The sequence below is a fragment of the Lagenorhynchus albirostris genome, chromosome 11, assembly GCF_949774975.1.
Source record: "Lagenorhynchus albirostris chromosome 11, mLagAlb1.1, whole genome shotgun sequence".
In the NCBI taxonomy this organism is placed as follows: domain Eukaryota; kingdom Metazoa; phylum Chordata; class Mammalia; order Artiodactyla; family Delphinidae; genus Lagenorhynchus; species Lagenorhynchus albirostris.
Window position 1 is genome coordinate 18492439 of NC_083105.1, and position 15405 is coordinate 18507843.

The 15405-nt window shown below is 45.8% G+C and overlaps 1 protein-coding gene across 1 annotated transcript in view; it reads right to left on the reverse strand.

Moving 5' to 3' along the window:
* Nucleotides 1-15405, reverse strand: part of STAB2 (stabilin 2) — a 157655-nt gene that overhangs the window by 49017 nt on the left and 93233 nt on the right. The window contains exons 34-39 of the mRNA XM_060166874.1: nucleotides 11461-11592; nucleotides 8618-8746; nucleotides 7104-7160; nucleotides 5977-6072; nucleotides 4192-4387; nucleotides 2597-2692 (exon numbers count right to left, since the gene is read on the reverse strand). Of these exons, the coding sequence (XP_060022857.1) occupies nucleotides 2597-2692; nucleotides 4192-4387; nucleotides 5977-6072; nucleotides 7104-7160; nucleotides 8618-8746; nucleotides 11461-11592 (706 nt within the window). The remainder of the gene's footprint in view (nucleotides 1-2596; nucleotides 2693-4191; nucleotides 4388-5976; nucleotides 6073-7103; nucleotides 7161-8617; nucleotides 8747-11460; nucleotides 11593-15405) is intronic.

Sequence of the window (15405 nt, forward strand, 5' to 3'; positions counted from 1 at the left end):
TGGCTGCGAAAGTGGTCTGTCTTGTGTCAGAGGGAACATTTACAGGCTCCAGTGGGCTAGAGTAGATGCAATGCAGTTCTGTGCCTTTATGTGTGCTTTTCCTTGAGCCTGAAAATCTCTTTCTCTCCATTCTCTATCTCTGAAATCCCAATCACCTTTTAGGTCCTCCTCTCTGATACCTGCTCTAAACCTTTGAGCCAACTTCAGTTAATTGGAAGTGACTACATGGTGTGCTCTTTTGAAAAGGATGTGGTGCCCCTATCTGACCTCAGAGGAAGGAGTGCAATGATCGATGAATGATGTCTGACATGGCTTGGGAGTGGGGAGTTTGCATGCGAACAAAGAACAGTCTAGTCTGGTCTAGAGGCGCTTTACTCTGCACTCTCATATCGCAATTTTCTGAACACGATTGAACATTTATTTCCATTACTAGACTGAAGCCCCTTAAGCAGAGTGTGCAGTGGAGACCAGGCTGGAAAACTGGGTGAGTGCCAATTGGTGAACAGCTCTGTACCACACCTTGCTAAGGTGTGTCTCCTATAGGCAGCGAAGTTTCTCCTACTGGAGGCTATAGAGAATCAGAGCAGGTTGTCAGGTACTGGGGAGGGTGGGTAACAGTGCTGCTATAGTCCAAATGTTTATGTCCCCACTCCCCAACCCATATTTTGAAACCTAATCTGCAACGTGCTGGTACTTGGAGGTCGGGCCTTAGAGAGGTGATTAGGTCATGAGGGTGGAATCCTCACAAACGAAATTAGTGCCCTTATAAAAGAGACCCTGGAGAGTTCCCTTGCCCCTTCTGCCATAACATGAGAAGACGGCCATCTGCAACCCAGAAGAGGGCCATCACTAGAACCCAACCATGCTGGCACCTTGATCCTGAACTTCTAGCCTCCAGAACTATGAGAAATAACTTTCTGCTGTTTATCAGCCACCCAATCTACGACGCTTTGTTACAGTAGCCAGAACAGACTAAGATATCTATGTTTTAGAAAGTTCTGTCTGGCAGCAATGTGGAGTATGGAACGGAGGGAAATAGGACAGGAGGCAAAGAGATGAATCACAAGGCTGCTGGTGAGAGGAGCAGCAGGGGGACGGGCTTGAAAACTTGTCACAGCCTCCAGACTGTTCCCTGTCCCTTTATATGTGGCTGGTCCTCCCATACACCATGCTCCTATAAGCATGTAAATGACAGTCAAGGGTAAACCCCCAGATTAACCCTGGTTGCCACTTATGTCTTGATCTAGGGATTCCCCCAGGCTGTCTTCCTGTTTATGTGACCCTGTTGCTCCCTGCTTCCCTCTCCCAGGCCCTCTGAACCCTGGCTTCACACACCAGTATTTGATGTCTGCTCTAGGATGTCTTTTTGGCTCGAGACCACTCACACTTCTGACTTTAGCTTTTCAACAAAATCTGAGTTCTCTTGATTTTAACATAACCTGGAGCTTTGGGCAAAGACACTCCTTCTGACAACCCCACATCCCTGGAGCCCTCATTGGGCTGGCAGGCACCTGTGACTCCTCCCCAGCCCCTGCCCCAGGTGAGGGGGACTCTCTGATACCTGCTTCCAGGAGTATTCTCTCCAACCCAGTGTCAGGGTGATCTTTGTAAAATGCACATCTCATCACATTGCCGCCCTGCTCAAAACCCTTGAATGGCTTCCTGTTGGCTTCGGCAGAAGGTCCGCCGTCCTTAGCCTTTCACGAGCTGACTCCTGCCTACACCTCTAGCCTGTTCTCATCCCACTTTCCTCGTTGCCTATACATCCCTCCCATTCTGCAGTCCTTTGGTCCCGTAGATGTGCAGAGCCTTCCCACATCTTTGGGCTGGGCCACGAGCTTCTTTCTGCCTGAAATTCTCTCCCCTCTCATCACTCTCATGGGGGCACATTAGGAGTCATCAGTGCAGCGTGGGGGGCTGGGGAAAATGAGCCTGCTCAGACCCTACTCGGGGGAAAATAAATTGATACAGTCTCTGGAGGACAACTTGGCAGTAAGCAGCAAAACTTTCCCCCAAACTGCCAACTTCTAACTCACCATCTCAAGGAATTTAACCAAATAAATTAATAAGACAAATGCAAATATATATATGAATATATATACGAATATATATATATATATATATATATGAATGAAATACTCACTGCAGCATTGTTTATGATAGCAGAAAATTGATTTTAAGAGGCATGGTACAATCAGATAATGGGATATTGTATAGAAATTAAGAAAAATGATATTTACCTATAATTATTCACATGAAAAGATACTGATTATATATATTGTGAAGTGAAAGAGTAGGTTACAAAACTGTGTGAAGAGTACAGTCCCATACACACATGTATATACCTAGAACAAGGCTGGAAGGCCAATACAAAACACTAATGATTGTTTTGTCCCTGTCTTGGGAATATGAGTAATTTTTATTTTCTTTTTAATGCTTTTCTTTATTTTACAATCTTTTTGGCTGCAAGCAGGAATTACCTTATCGCCAAAGGAAGAAATAAAGATGCCATTTCTATTTTAGAAGGAGAAAAACATGTAGCTGCTGAGAAGTGAGGCTAAGAACAGATCATAAGTACCGAAAGGCTGGCTCTTACCATCGTCACATCTCACTCCTCGCCAGCCCACATCGCAGTCGCAGGAGCCGTCACCCGCGGGTCCTTGACTGCATCTCCCATGGACACAAGTACACGCTAAGTGGAAAAACACCCACACATTGTTAGACTTCTGACCCGTGTTCAACAATTCACTTTACATCTAATACTAAGGTTCGCTTCGGTGCACGTAATTCTACTGTCTGGTTCTAGATGATCGTTGTTGCTCATGGGTTTGGGGGGTGGATTCCCAGGAAGGGCGGGGGCATAGGAGGGAGCTAACAGGTGAATTAGGTCATGCTTCAACAAAGACCACCGTCTGGGGACCGTGTAGCACTGTGGGCCAGTGACCCAAGCAGTGTGAGAGTGTTTTTGGCTGAGGTTATCTGAGGAATCGTGGTTATACGGGACCCATTTGGGACGCAGCCATGTTTGTCCCCTGAGAGTAGACTTCAGAGAGAAGCCCACTCGGTTCCTATAAAGCCGGTGCACCACCACCTTCTTGGACAACACAGAAATGCCGATTCCTTGGTTACGCAGCAACACTGTGAACCTCTTTGAGAACTGGATGAAAGTTAAGGATGCCTTCCTCAGGAAAAAGCATTCAGCCTTGGGGGTGTGCTGGACCCCATGAGGGTCATCTGTGGATCCTAGGTTAGGAAATCCTGCATAAATGCAAGCAGATAATTCTTCCATATAACACAGAAAAAAATCAGCACTATAATGCCAATTATATATTATACGGTCCGATTATAATGACTGAATTATATATTGATTTTGTTTGGCTTGGACTAGCTGTTGAGAAAACAGCGATAGCCAGGTCAAATATGTAGTTTTTAATACAAAGTCGAAAAAAATGCTTCGTTTTCCCATCATGGATTAGGAAACCCCTTCTCCACGTCAGCCCGCTCAGAGGTGTGTGTCCCTGGGCACGAGAAAGTCAGGGTGAGAGAATGCAGATGACTCGGCTAAAACAGATCATGATTTTGTGAAGACAACGTAAAGCATGTGGCTGGCAGAGGATGAATCAATAGAGTGACCTTCACGTAAGGGACGTGATTCAAGAACAAAGCTTTGGAGGGAAGCAGGGTGTGCATTCCAATCTCATCAGGTGTGACCTTGGGGGAAGTCATTCAACCTCTTTGCCTTAAGTCCTCATTTGTAAAACGGGGATACGAATACTCAACTATACATGGCTCCTGTATGGGTTAAATGAGATGATGTGCACAGATCTTCTTTTCAAACGATCAAGCAATGTCCAAAACAGAGCGTACCCACAGCGGACCAGCACACGCAGGCAAATACAGAAATGTGGGTGGGTTGGAGAATGTCAGTGAGCAGATTGGGGAGGGTTATCTCATGATTACATTGAGATAAGTCCAGGTTAGTAACTGAAAATGTTTGGAATCACTGCCCATTGCAAATTACACAACACACAAGTTCTTGTAATTCACATGATAATGGGCGGGATTCCAGTCTGCCCCCCCCCACCCGCCCCACCACGACAGGCTGGTGAGGGAGCACGTGCCGAATCACTCTTTTCTCCTGCATTTCCGGCTGCTTTCGGGCAGCCTGCCTGGGTCAGGGAGGGTGCGCACCTTGGTCGCAGTGGATGCCGTACTTGCCCTCCATGCAGGTCTCACAGGCTGTCCCGCTGAAGCCCTCTCCGCACACACACGTGCCCGTGCCGTTGACTCCGTCCAAACAGATCCCGTTCCCAAAGCAGACGTTCTCGGCTTTTCCTGGGCAGGGCTGGCACTGGGGACCAAAGTAGCCCGCACAGCATTCTCTCGTCTGAAACAGAAGGACCAGGCTGGGCTTGGGCAAGGCCACACTTCCATCCTTTGGTTTTGTCCAGCCATGGTGTGGACATCCTGCAGGTGGGACTGGATGTGTGTCCGTAGCTTTGACCCCTCATGGAGGGGTTGGGAGGGATGGGGAGAGCAGCCCCCGAGAACCAGGTGAGGCTATGCAATTTCCAGGCATGCCAGGAGCAGCGTGGAGGCTTCTGCCGAGGAGGCAGGAAGGAGGGGAAGGAAAAAGGCAAGCAGGGGGAGAGGACGAAGAAAAGCGAGAAAGAAGGAGGGGCAGCAGGAACAAAGTAAAAACAATGCAAGTGATGCCAGAGGGGCCCTTGCCATCCCCAAACCTGGCACCTTTGCGTTGTGTGTTATTTCACCTGGTACTGAAGGTTGGGAGGTGGGTGAGACCTTTGACATTCTATGCATGACTCTCTTTGAGTTCAGGAAAGCCCTGCAGGATATCTGCTCGCTTGCGCCTGCCTTTATTCTTGAGTGCATTGAAACACAAGATCTCCTGCAGCTGCAAGCTCCGCAACTTAAGGGCCAAATCAGCTGCCTCTGCAGCATAGGCAGAGGCTGCGTCTAGTCTTCGGCGAAAGCAGCAGGACAGGACATTATAAAGACTTTCCTGCAGATTCCAACGTTACAGGTCAGAGGTGCCTAGCTCTGGGGTCCTGCTTTCTAAATGACCAGGTGCATCTGTTCTTTCCCTGGAGAGCTGCCCATTACCTGTCTCTTTCGCTCACGGGGCGTTTCCTCTGTTGTGAGAACAGGGAGATCCTCTTAGCCTCTCAGTCCCTCTATTTCTTCTTCTTTTTTTTTTTTTGCGGTATGCGGGCCTCTCACTGTTGTGGCCTCTCCCGTCGCGGAGCACAGTCTCCGGACACGCATGCTCAGCGGCCATGGCTCACGGGCCCAGCCTGTCCGCGGCATGTGGGATCTTCCCGGACCGGGGCACGAACCCGCGTCCCCTGCATCGGCAGGCGGACTCTCAACCACTGCGCCACCAGGGAAGCCCCCCTCTATTTCTTCATCATGCAACAGAATATTGCAGCTTTCACCAATGGGCTGACTTGCAGGGCTGTCCTGAATTTTAGTGCTACCGCTACTACTCTGAATGACAGTGGTAAAGACGATAAGGAGGAAGGGGAGGTGGCAGAAAGAATACCTGCAAAGGGGGACTTCCCTGGTGGCACAGTGGTTAAGAATCCACCTGCCAATGCAGGGGACATAGGTTTGATCCCTGGTCCGGGAAGATCCCACATGCCGTGGAGCAACTAAGCCCGTGCGTCACAACTACTGAGCCCGTGTGTCACAACTACTGAGCCCGTGTGCCACAACTACTGAAGCCCGCATGCCTAGAGTCCGTGCTCCGCAACAGGAGAAGCCACCGCAATGAGAACCTGCACGCTGCAACGAAGAGTAGCCCCCGCTCGCTGTAACTAGAGAAACCCTGTGTGCAGCAACGAGCGGCCAAAAAAAAAAAAAAACATGGAGAGGCACTTTGAAAAGTATAACACATGATTACATTTCTCAGTGCTGCTGCAATAGTTAGAAGGCTTATTAAATCATTATACTCACAATGGCAGTTTTCACACACTTTGGCTGGCACCCAATGAACAGGGATCGCTTGCCCATGAAATAAATGGTATAGAGACATCTCTTCGTCTCTGCACCCTATGAAATAATAATGATTATATCAGCTTTTCAGTTAGAACAAAGCTTTCCAATCTCTAAAAGCAAGTAGGTGGGTGGTACATTGCTGTCTCTCTAACTGAAATGTTCTGGAAAAGGAGGGGGCTGGCTTCTCGGAGCTGTTTCATAAGAAAGAAAATGCAAAATCACAATGTTGGCTGCCAGAATACCAGGTGGCAAAATTCGGATAATTATCCCTTGCGGTAGTACGATGTAAAAAGAACTTTTCTTTAGAACCAGCTCAAGTTAGGAAGAATCACAGAGTCAAGCAGATGAAAACGTCCTTCCAACATTCCACATTGAGATGGGGCTTGGTTTCTGTTTATTTATGGGTTGATATTCTGCCTCGGTCTGAGACAAGATTAAGGCTGCTTACAAAGACTTCTAATATACAAGATTAAATGCAAACTCAAGTGAGAAGAGTCAGCATTGTTAGCTATAAATTACTATTATGCAACGGAAGGTACATGAGAGTTGATCCTTTGTAATGGTTGGAGCATCGTCAGAGCTAGCTCTTGCAATAAACAGCTATAAGAAATACAGATGGGTAGTTAATTCAAAGACATGTCTACCTCCCCGCAGGTCTGTCATGTGTTTCTTAGAGAAAGTTAGTTGTAACTTCAACTGTAAAGGGAATCGGGAAGGTGGGACTCCTCCAGGTTGGATACCGAGTTGGATATGGAGTTTGCCTCCTTTGATAAGCTTTCTTGCTCCTGTCTTTAACCAGCTACTGGAATATGAAAGATGTAGAAAGTGAAAAATCCCTTCCTGCAGTGGGTGTTGGTTGAGATGAACCCTTGTTTCTATTTATGTATTAATTAAATTTTTGCTTTGGTCCAAAAAAAATGGATTTAAGACTTTAGAAGGATGCATATAAGGTAAGAAGGCAAGATTAAATTAAAATCAAGTGAAGGAATGAAAGCAGTGACATGAGTTGTGCCTGAGACCCATTTTCTAATTTGGACCTCCCTGGGATCCAGAAACAGTTTTATCAAAGCAGACAAAATACTTACTAGTGGTTTAGTTCCAAACGGGCAGATCGGCTGCTGGGGACACTTCCCACACTTTCCCTTAGTAAAACACAACCAAAGTGAATATCTCATGGTTATTACATTTCGTGCAAAATGAGGCTACAGATATTTTCCAGACATGGCGCTGGAGGTTTTAGGCTATAAAACTGAAAACCAGAAGCTCGTTTGGTCAACCTCTTTCATGTCCTTTGAGACAAACACTTCAACTACTTTGGGTTGTGGACACTGGAGCATCACTTTCTCTACTATACACTCCAGATGCTCATAATCTTGTAACCTGTGGGGGGGTCTTAACTCACTTAAATCCTAATTCCTTTAACAACAACTCTCGTTTATTGAAAACCCACTACTCAGTGAATTGGGCTGGATTCTGAGACTAAAGGATGCATCACGCCCAGCGCCCAGCCATGGGGTCCGCGTGGAGACGATATTCACTATCATAAATAAAAGAGCACGAGTTAAGAATGACAGGCATTTTTAAGTGCAGCCTCTTCCTAAAACAGAAGGAGACCAATGTGACTAGTTCTTAACTTGGCACCTACTGGACGGTATTGTGTGGTCGTTCCCAGTTCTGGCTCTAGGGCCAGACTGCCTGGATTTGAACGCCTCCTCTGACACTTGCTAGCTCTGTGAACCTGCGGGTGTTACTCAACCTCTCTGGGGCTCATTTTTCCCCATCTGAAAAATGGGCGGAGTAATAGTACCTGCGTTGAAGGGTGTCGTGAGGGTTACCTGAGTTAATACATGTAGAATGTTTAGAGCAGTGCCTGGCACATAAAAAGTGCCCAGGAAATTTCAGCAGTTATTACTATTATTGAGAGACCCTACACCATCTCACGGACTAAAAAGTCTCCATTACTGCATCCTATATTATACTGAAATGACCCATTTCCATACTGTCTCTGCTGCTAGACCAGGCTTGGCCAAAACCTGTCATGCGTGCACCAGACCCTGCCTCCCCCGCTCCCGTGCCTGTGCTGGGTGTGGCACGTTTTCCCTTTGAGGAAGGCTGGCGGCTCCAGACGCCCCCTCCCTCCACAACATAACCCTCCAGGCAGCCTTTCAAGGCGCTAGACTGTGAGCCCACTGAGGGCAGGCGTCATGTCTTATTTATCTTTGTGGAGCCACAGCCAAGTATGCTCCTTGGCATTTAGAGATGTTCATGCAGTGTTGTTTGTTTGTTTTTTTGCGGTACACGGGCCTCTCACTGCTGTGGCCTCTCCCGTCGCGGAGCACAGGCTCCGGACGCGCAGGCTCAGCGGCCATGGCTCACGGGCCCAGCCGCTCCGCGGCATGTGGGATCTTCCCGGACCGGGGCACGAACCCGTGTCCCCTGCATCGGCAGGCGGACTCTCAACCACTGCGCCACCAGGGAAGCCCTCATGCAGTGTGTTTTGAACTGAATTGAGATACTCTGATAGATGAGTCCTATGCTCAAAATTATAAAAAATAAGCCAACACTCTTTAGCTCATCATTGGCCTCGGATAGAACTTACTCGTAGGATAGTAGTGTCATTAATATCACATCTATTCTTCTGAATTTCCAGAACTTTCCCCAAGCCATGGATCACTCCCTTGTCAGTGGCTACATTGGTGTAGTTTATCGGAGCCTCATTTACGTAGAGCTGTGAACAGAGGGTTAACTGTAAGTTTTTACTACCGTGATTTTAAGGGAAATAAGGACGATGGGGATTGGAGGATATCAATATGACAACGGCCTAGGAGATATTCCAAAAGTCACCTGGCAGGTAGCACAGTGTAGTGGAGAGAGCTCTGCCCTAGGAGAGGGGAGTCTGGGTGACAGTCGTGCATCTGACACCTTCCAGCTGTGTGACCTTGGGCTAGTTGCTTTTCCTCTGTGAATCTCAATTTCCCCTTTTGTAAAAGGAAGAGGTTGTTCTAGATGATCTCTAAGGTTTCTCTCCACCCTTCAAATGATCGGTTTTTATTGTTTAAAAATTCTGAGTCATGATCGTTATGTTAGTGCCCCTGATAAATCGGCTCCATGGACGATGGATGTGCTTGGCTGTGCTGGGTATTGGTGGTCCAGGAGGTGTGGATGCCTTCCAAAGCCAAGACATGGAGAACGAAACTCAGTGTCCTTTTAGCATATCTCTACTTCCTGGTTCATTTGCAAGCACCCCTAAGTAAGGCTAAGTGGCTGTTATATAAGAATAAAAACAACTAGCATATTTGAGTGTTTTAGAGTTTGTAAAAAGTATTCCACCAGATAGCATTACTTCCCGGTGTGAGGAGACTGCTCTGAGGTCTGCATTACCATACCACGTTTCCCTTGGGGCTTCTTAGGAGTTCATGGTATGTTTGTATTGTCTTTGCCTTGTGTGTCCCTAAGCACCCAAGACACGGGAACGAAATTTCTAAATGTTGCCAAATTAAATTCAACTTTGAGTTGTAACTTGTTTTGTTTCGATTTTTTTAAATGGGAGCATACCTTAATGACTGCTTAGCAAAATAAGTAAAGCCATTCATTCATTCATTAATATAACTAATATAACTGAAAACAAATGGTTGTTTGAAAAATTGGGGGGTGGTGTGTGTGTGTGGGGGTGTGTAGCAGGGCTGAGGTTGGGAGAAGAGGGAATTCTTTATTGTACTAAACAGATGTCCACTTCATATCTCATAAGGGTTTAAAAATGATTAACATCTCTCAAACTCCCCACTGCATCACGATTAAAATGACTCTACTAAGTGTTTAAATTTGAACTTCCACTGACTGTTAAAGTCCCTGATGATTTACTTGGAGTCAAGTGAATTTCCACTGGATGTTGGGACAAATCACGGCTAAGGTCCACAGAAGTGGTCCAGGGTCCGTGTAGACTTGGAAAAGAAGCAGGGGGCCTTACTTGTGGCGTCAAACGGTTATTGCAAAACAAATTTGTAGAATTCCAAGACGTTGAGCTATTTTAAAATATCAAAATGGCAGAACTTTGGATGCTGTAATACTGTTGATTTGGCATTAGAAAAAAGTCTGAATCATTTTTATTGTGAGATGTATTCGAAGAATTACGGGTTGCATTAAAATTTTGATCTGAACACAAGTTTACTCAGAGAGCATTTTTCTACATCTTCTTTGTCCTGAGAGTAAATGAGTTATCAATAAATGCAAAGCCTCTACTGTAAGATCGAACTATTTGTTTACTGTAAGATAAAGCCTCTATTGGAGAAAGGAAAAAAAAAAAAGCTCTAGATCAAAGACTTTCCAAACACATGAAAAATAATTTGACAGAATCAAAACTGATTCAAGTAACTGCACTGGAACATTCAGCTCTACATGATGAAATAAAAGATGACATAGATTAAAAACAAAAACGTAAGGTCTTTACCGACAAAAATTGCCTTACATGCAAAAAAAAGAAAATGTATTTGAAAGGATCTCCTCAAAATTATTGCACAATAGGTAAGATTATTTATAGGAGTCAGAGGGAAATATTTGGAGTTAGATTATTCCCTAAGTAATGAAGAACCATGAAGACTTTGTTTTTTTAACCCAAGCATGTTGAAAGAAAAACTGTACACAAAATTCACTTGTACTTCAATGATGATAACACTGAGAAAATTATTTTCAAAACTGTACTTTTTTACAGGGACCAATTATTATTGCTTAAAAATTTGCAATTAAACTTTCTTTACTTTAATATAGTGCTTAGTTTATCCTAAATAATCATTTGTTTTTATTAATTTTTCTTATGAGAATGTATACTAGAGTTATGTAGTGAATTTCTTGTTGAATTTTCAGATTGATTGATGTTTGAAGTAGGTACAAAGAATTTTATATTGAAATACTTAAAGTATGTATTTAGTCTCAATTCTTTCTACGAATTCTGAACACTTTAAGTACTTAGGGGTTGTGTGAGATTAATACTGGAATACTGGTATGGGGGTCAGTTGGTCCGAGGTCTGCAGTCTGTATGATCAAGCAATGATAATAATGTTTATTCATTTAGCTGCTGGAGTCCGTGAGGCTCCTTATACCCTGGGGCCAGTGCCACTTCCTGGGCGTCAGGTTTTGCTGCCGGGTTCCCTTCCCTCTTGGAGGTGGCTTGGGGGGCTGTTTGTTTGTTAGGAATCAGAACTGAAGGGCACCTGTGACTGCTGGGATTCAATCCCATCGTCAGCCAGGCCACACTGATGATTTGGTGACGGGGAAGGGGAAGGGGAGCTTCCCAGTCTGGCTGAGTCATTACTTTACGGTGAAACACAGACAACCGTCTTCTGTAGAGAAGGCTTAGGAAGTGCTGGGGAGATTATGCAACGCAAAAGTGATGACGGACGTGGAGCTAGGACACCCGCCTGTGGGTTTTAAGGGAAAGGATCGCACCTGGTCATCGCGGAGGAAGAAGCCAAGGAGGTAGGAGAAGCCCAGCATGGTCTCCCGATGCATGCCGTTGTGCAAGTCATTTTTCAGCAGTTTCTCCTCCAAGACCACGTGATACTTGAGTACGTCCTCCTCCTGGACAACACACAGAAGGGAAAGTCAACCCACAAATCAGCCGGTCCCCGGGCACTTACTGGGCGACCCTGATGTCCAGGCACCGTGGGGTTTAAGAGCAATAGCTTGTTGAACTGGAAATTTCACCCGAGGCATCAGGGCACAGTAGATAATAAATACCAAACCCGAGACAGATCACCTTGGGGAACCTGCAGACTTTCCATGTAGGATGGTCAGGAACTCACTACGGGACCCTAAAACCCAGAGTGAGGGCAGAAAAGGTTGGGGGGGATTTTAAAGTTGATTTCTTTGGTGAGAACAGCTGTGAAGAGAGTCCTCACACCCCAGCCTGCCTTTCACCTCAGGGGTCATGAGAGGAGGCTCAATGGGGTATTTCAAAGGGCTTGATCTGTGTCCTCTGCAGACAGGGTAGCCTGTGGGGTGTCACTCAGGCCTGAGCAATCTTGTGCCAGGGACTGTTGGCAGGTTGACCCCCAGCGGAGGGGGCAGGCTGTCACCGCACGGAGACAGGCCTGCACTCCCAGCACTGACGTGGGACAAGAGAGTACAGGTGTCCTGTGGACCAGAGGGTTGGCCGTGTCTGAGAGAGCTGGTGCCTTAGGTCCTATCCTAGATGGCTTTCTGGAAGGGCAGACGGGCCTCCCCAAGGGAAAGGCTGGAGGTGGCCTCTGGACGCTGAGGGTCCACTGGGAAAAAAAGTGGCTACAGGAAGAGACGCATGCACACAGGTGGGGGGAACTGCAGTCAGAGACCACCAGGGATGGGTGGGGTCTCCAAAGAACCCATCAGAGAGCGAGAGAGCAATGGCATCTCAAGACGGTACCAGTTAGATAAGAACTTCCTACCCTCTTAACATCTCTTCCCGACCATCAACAGGTCCTAACTGCAAACCCGGTGAGACCAAAGCTGAATTCAGTAAGATCAGGAAAGGAAATAGAAGCGTCACATGGGGAAGGAGAGATGGTGAATTACTGTCTCAGCTCCAAATCACCCTCTACACTGTTTCTGCGGTGGAGCTGGGACCACAGCCCACGCTTCTCCTCTGCCAGGTCTCCTGTTTGGCGCCACCAGTGGAAAGTGCTCGAGGGAGACCGTGAGGCCTGTTAGAGGGATCTCCTCTTCCTGCATGCTCCCTGGTCCTGGGGGCATCACCCCAGCTGCACTTCATCGCCCTGCCAGCGGCAGCTGGATCCGAGCAGCAGAGGCCTGTCACTCCCAGACTGGCCTTATCATGTCCCCCTTCTCCCAAGATGCCAGCACCAGCTGGGCAATGGCATCTCCGAGACGCATGGGTCTTGGACCCCAGGGACCCTCCTCCAATGTCAGAGCCACAAGCCTCAAGCCTCAGAGGTCTGCGTTACAGCTCCTCCAGGCTCCTCCAGATTTCTGACTTTTAGTTGTTCTGACCTCTTTCCTCTGTTCTCCCAGCCTTTGGGGTTATAGATGCTTCTATGCTATCTCTTTTTTACCTTTCAATTATATTTATATACCTTTATATATTTTATTTATATACCTTTATATACCTTATATATATTTATATACCTTTATATACCTTTATATTTTTTACCTTTCAATTATATTTATCTAATTTTATACCCAATAAACAATTCATAATATTGAATTCTCTCTGGTATGGTTTCCGTCTCCTGACGGACCTTGATTTTTTTTTTTTTTAGCAATCATTTTTACCTTTCCATACTGATGTTTTTTCATGGAAAGGCATTTTATTTTAAATATAGCAGTGTGTACATATCAATCCCAAACTCCCAGTCTATCCCTCCTGCCACCCTCTGAGGGACCTTGATTGATTCAAGGACCAAACCCCCTCCTCTAGTTTCCTTTCTGGACAAAGCCCAGCATGAAGCAGTGAGGAAAGAAGATTTAATTCTAAATCCAATTCAAAATGTTGATTTTTACAAGGAGCTGGATTTTTTTTTTTACTTAATTGAGACTGTGTTTGTGACTTACAGTGATGATAGGACTTTCTGGGGAAGCAGAAAGGCTAAGACCAAAAGACAACCCTCAGAATGGGAGAAAATATTTGCAAATGAAGCAACTGACAAAGGATTAATTTCCAAAATTCACAAGCAGCTCATGCAGCTCAATAACAGAAAAACAAACAACCCAATCCAAAAATGGGCAGAAGACCTAAATAGACATTTCTCCAAAGAAGATATACAGACTGCCAACAAACACATGAAAGAATGCTCAACATCATTAATCATTAGAGAAATGCAAATCAAAACTACAATGAGATATCATCTCACACCAGTCAGAATGGCCATCATCAAGAAATCTAGAAACAATAAATGCTGGAGAGGGTGTGGAGAAAAGGGAACGCTCTTGCACTGCTGGTGGGAATGTGAATTGGTACAGCCACTATGGAGAACAGTACGGAGGTTCCTTAAAAAACTACAAATAGAACTACCATATGACCCAGCAATCCCACTACTGGGCATATACCCTGAGAAAACCATAATTCAAAAAGAGTCATGTACCAAAATGTTCACTGCAGCTCTATTTACAATAGCCCGGAGATGGAAACAACCTAAGTGCCCATCGTCGGATGAATGGATAAAGAAGATGTGGCACATATATAAAATGGAATATTACTCAGCCATAAAAAGAAACGAAATTGAGCTATTTGTAACGAGGTGGATAGACCTAGAGTCTGTCATACAGAGTGAAATAAGTCAGAAAGAGAAAGACAAATACCATATGCTAACACATATATATGGAATTTAAGAAAAAAAATGTCATGAAGAACCTAGGGGTAAGACAGGAATAAAGACACAGACCTACTAGAGAATGGACTTGAGGATATGGGGAGGGTGAAGGGTGAGCTGTGACAAAACAAGAGTGGCATGGACATATACATACACTACCAAACGTAAGGTAGATAGCTAGTGGGAAGCAGCCGCATAGCACAGGGAGATCAGCTCGGTGCTTTGTGACCACCTGGAAGGGTGGGATAGGGAGGGTGGGAGGGAGGGAGACAAGAGGGAAGAGATATGGGAACATATGTCTATGTATAGCTGATTCACTTTGTTATAAGGCAGAAGCTAACACACCATTGTAAAGCAATTATATCCCAATAAAGATGTTAAAAAAAAAAAAAAAGGCTGCGGGATTGCCTGAGGGTTTATCCCAGAGCAGGGGAAGAATATTCCCCACTGAACAGGTTCAAAGGGCTGGGGGAGGGCTGGGGGTGAGGAGACACAGTGAAGAGGACTTCCACTTCCATCCCAGGAGTCCTGCTTGCTCAACACGGCAGTTACAAAAGCCTAACACACGGTTCCTCCCTTCACAGAGCTTTCATCCAATTGGAGAGCTAAGACACACCCGCCTGAAAAGACAGTTCCTTATACCAGGTGTGTAAGTGCTGAAGGGCGTACTAATGGTCTGAATTCAGAGGCAGGAGAGATTTTCTGCAGCTCAGGGGCCAGAGCCTGCTTGTCTGAGGAGGTGAGACTGGACTTGAAGAATGGGTATATGTATAGCTGATTCACTTTGTTATAAAGCAGAAACTAACACACTATCATAAAGCAATTATACTCCAACAAAGATGTTAAAAAAAAAAAAAGAATGGGTGGGGAGGTTTCAGGAGGCACCGAAGGAGGAAGGGCAGCCTTCCTGACTGAGGGGGCGGGGGTGTGTGTGTGTGTGTGTTTGTGTAGATAGGAGCAAGGTACTGAACATGCCTTTGCTTTCTTTAGGGGCTGTATGACATCACTCTGGTTAGACCACATGGTATCTGCAGAGAATGGATGGGAGACAGCAGTGGGCCCAAGGGTGGCTTAGCAGGACTTCAAG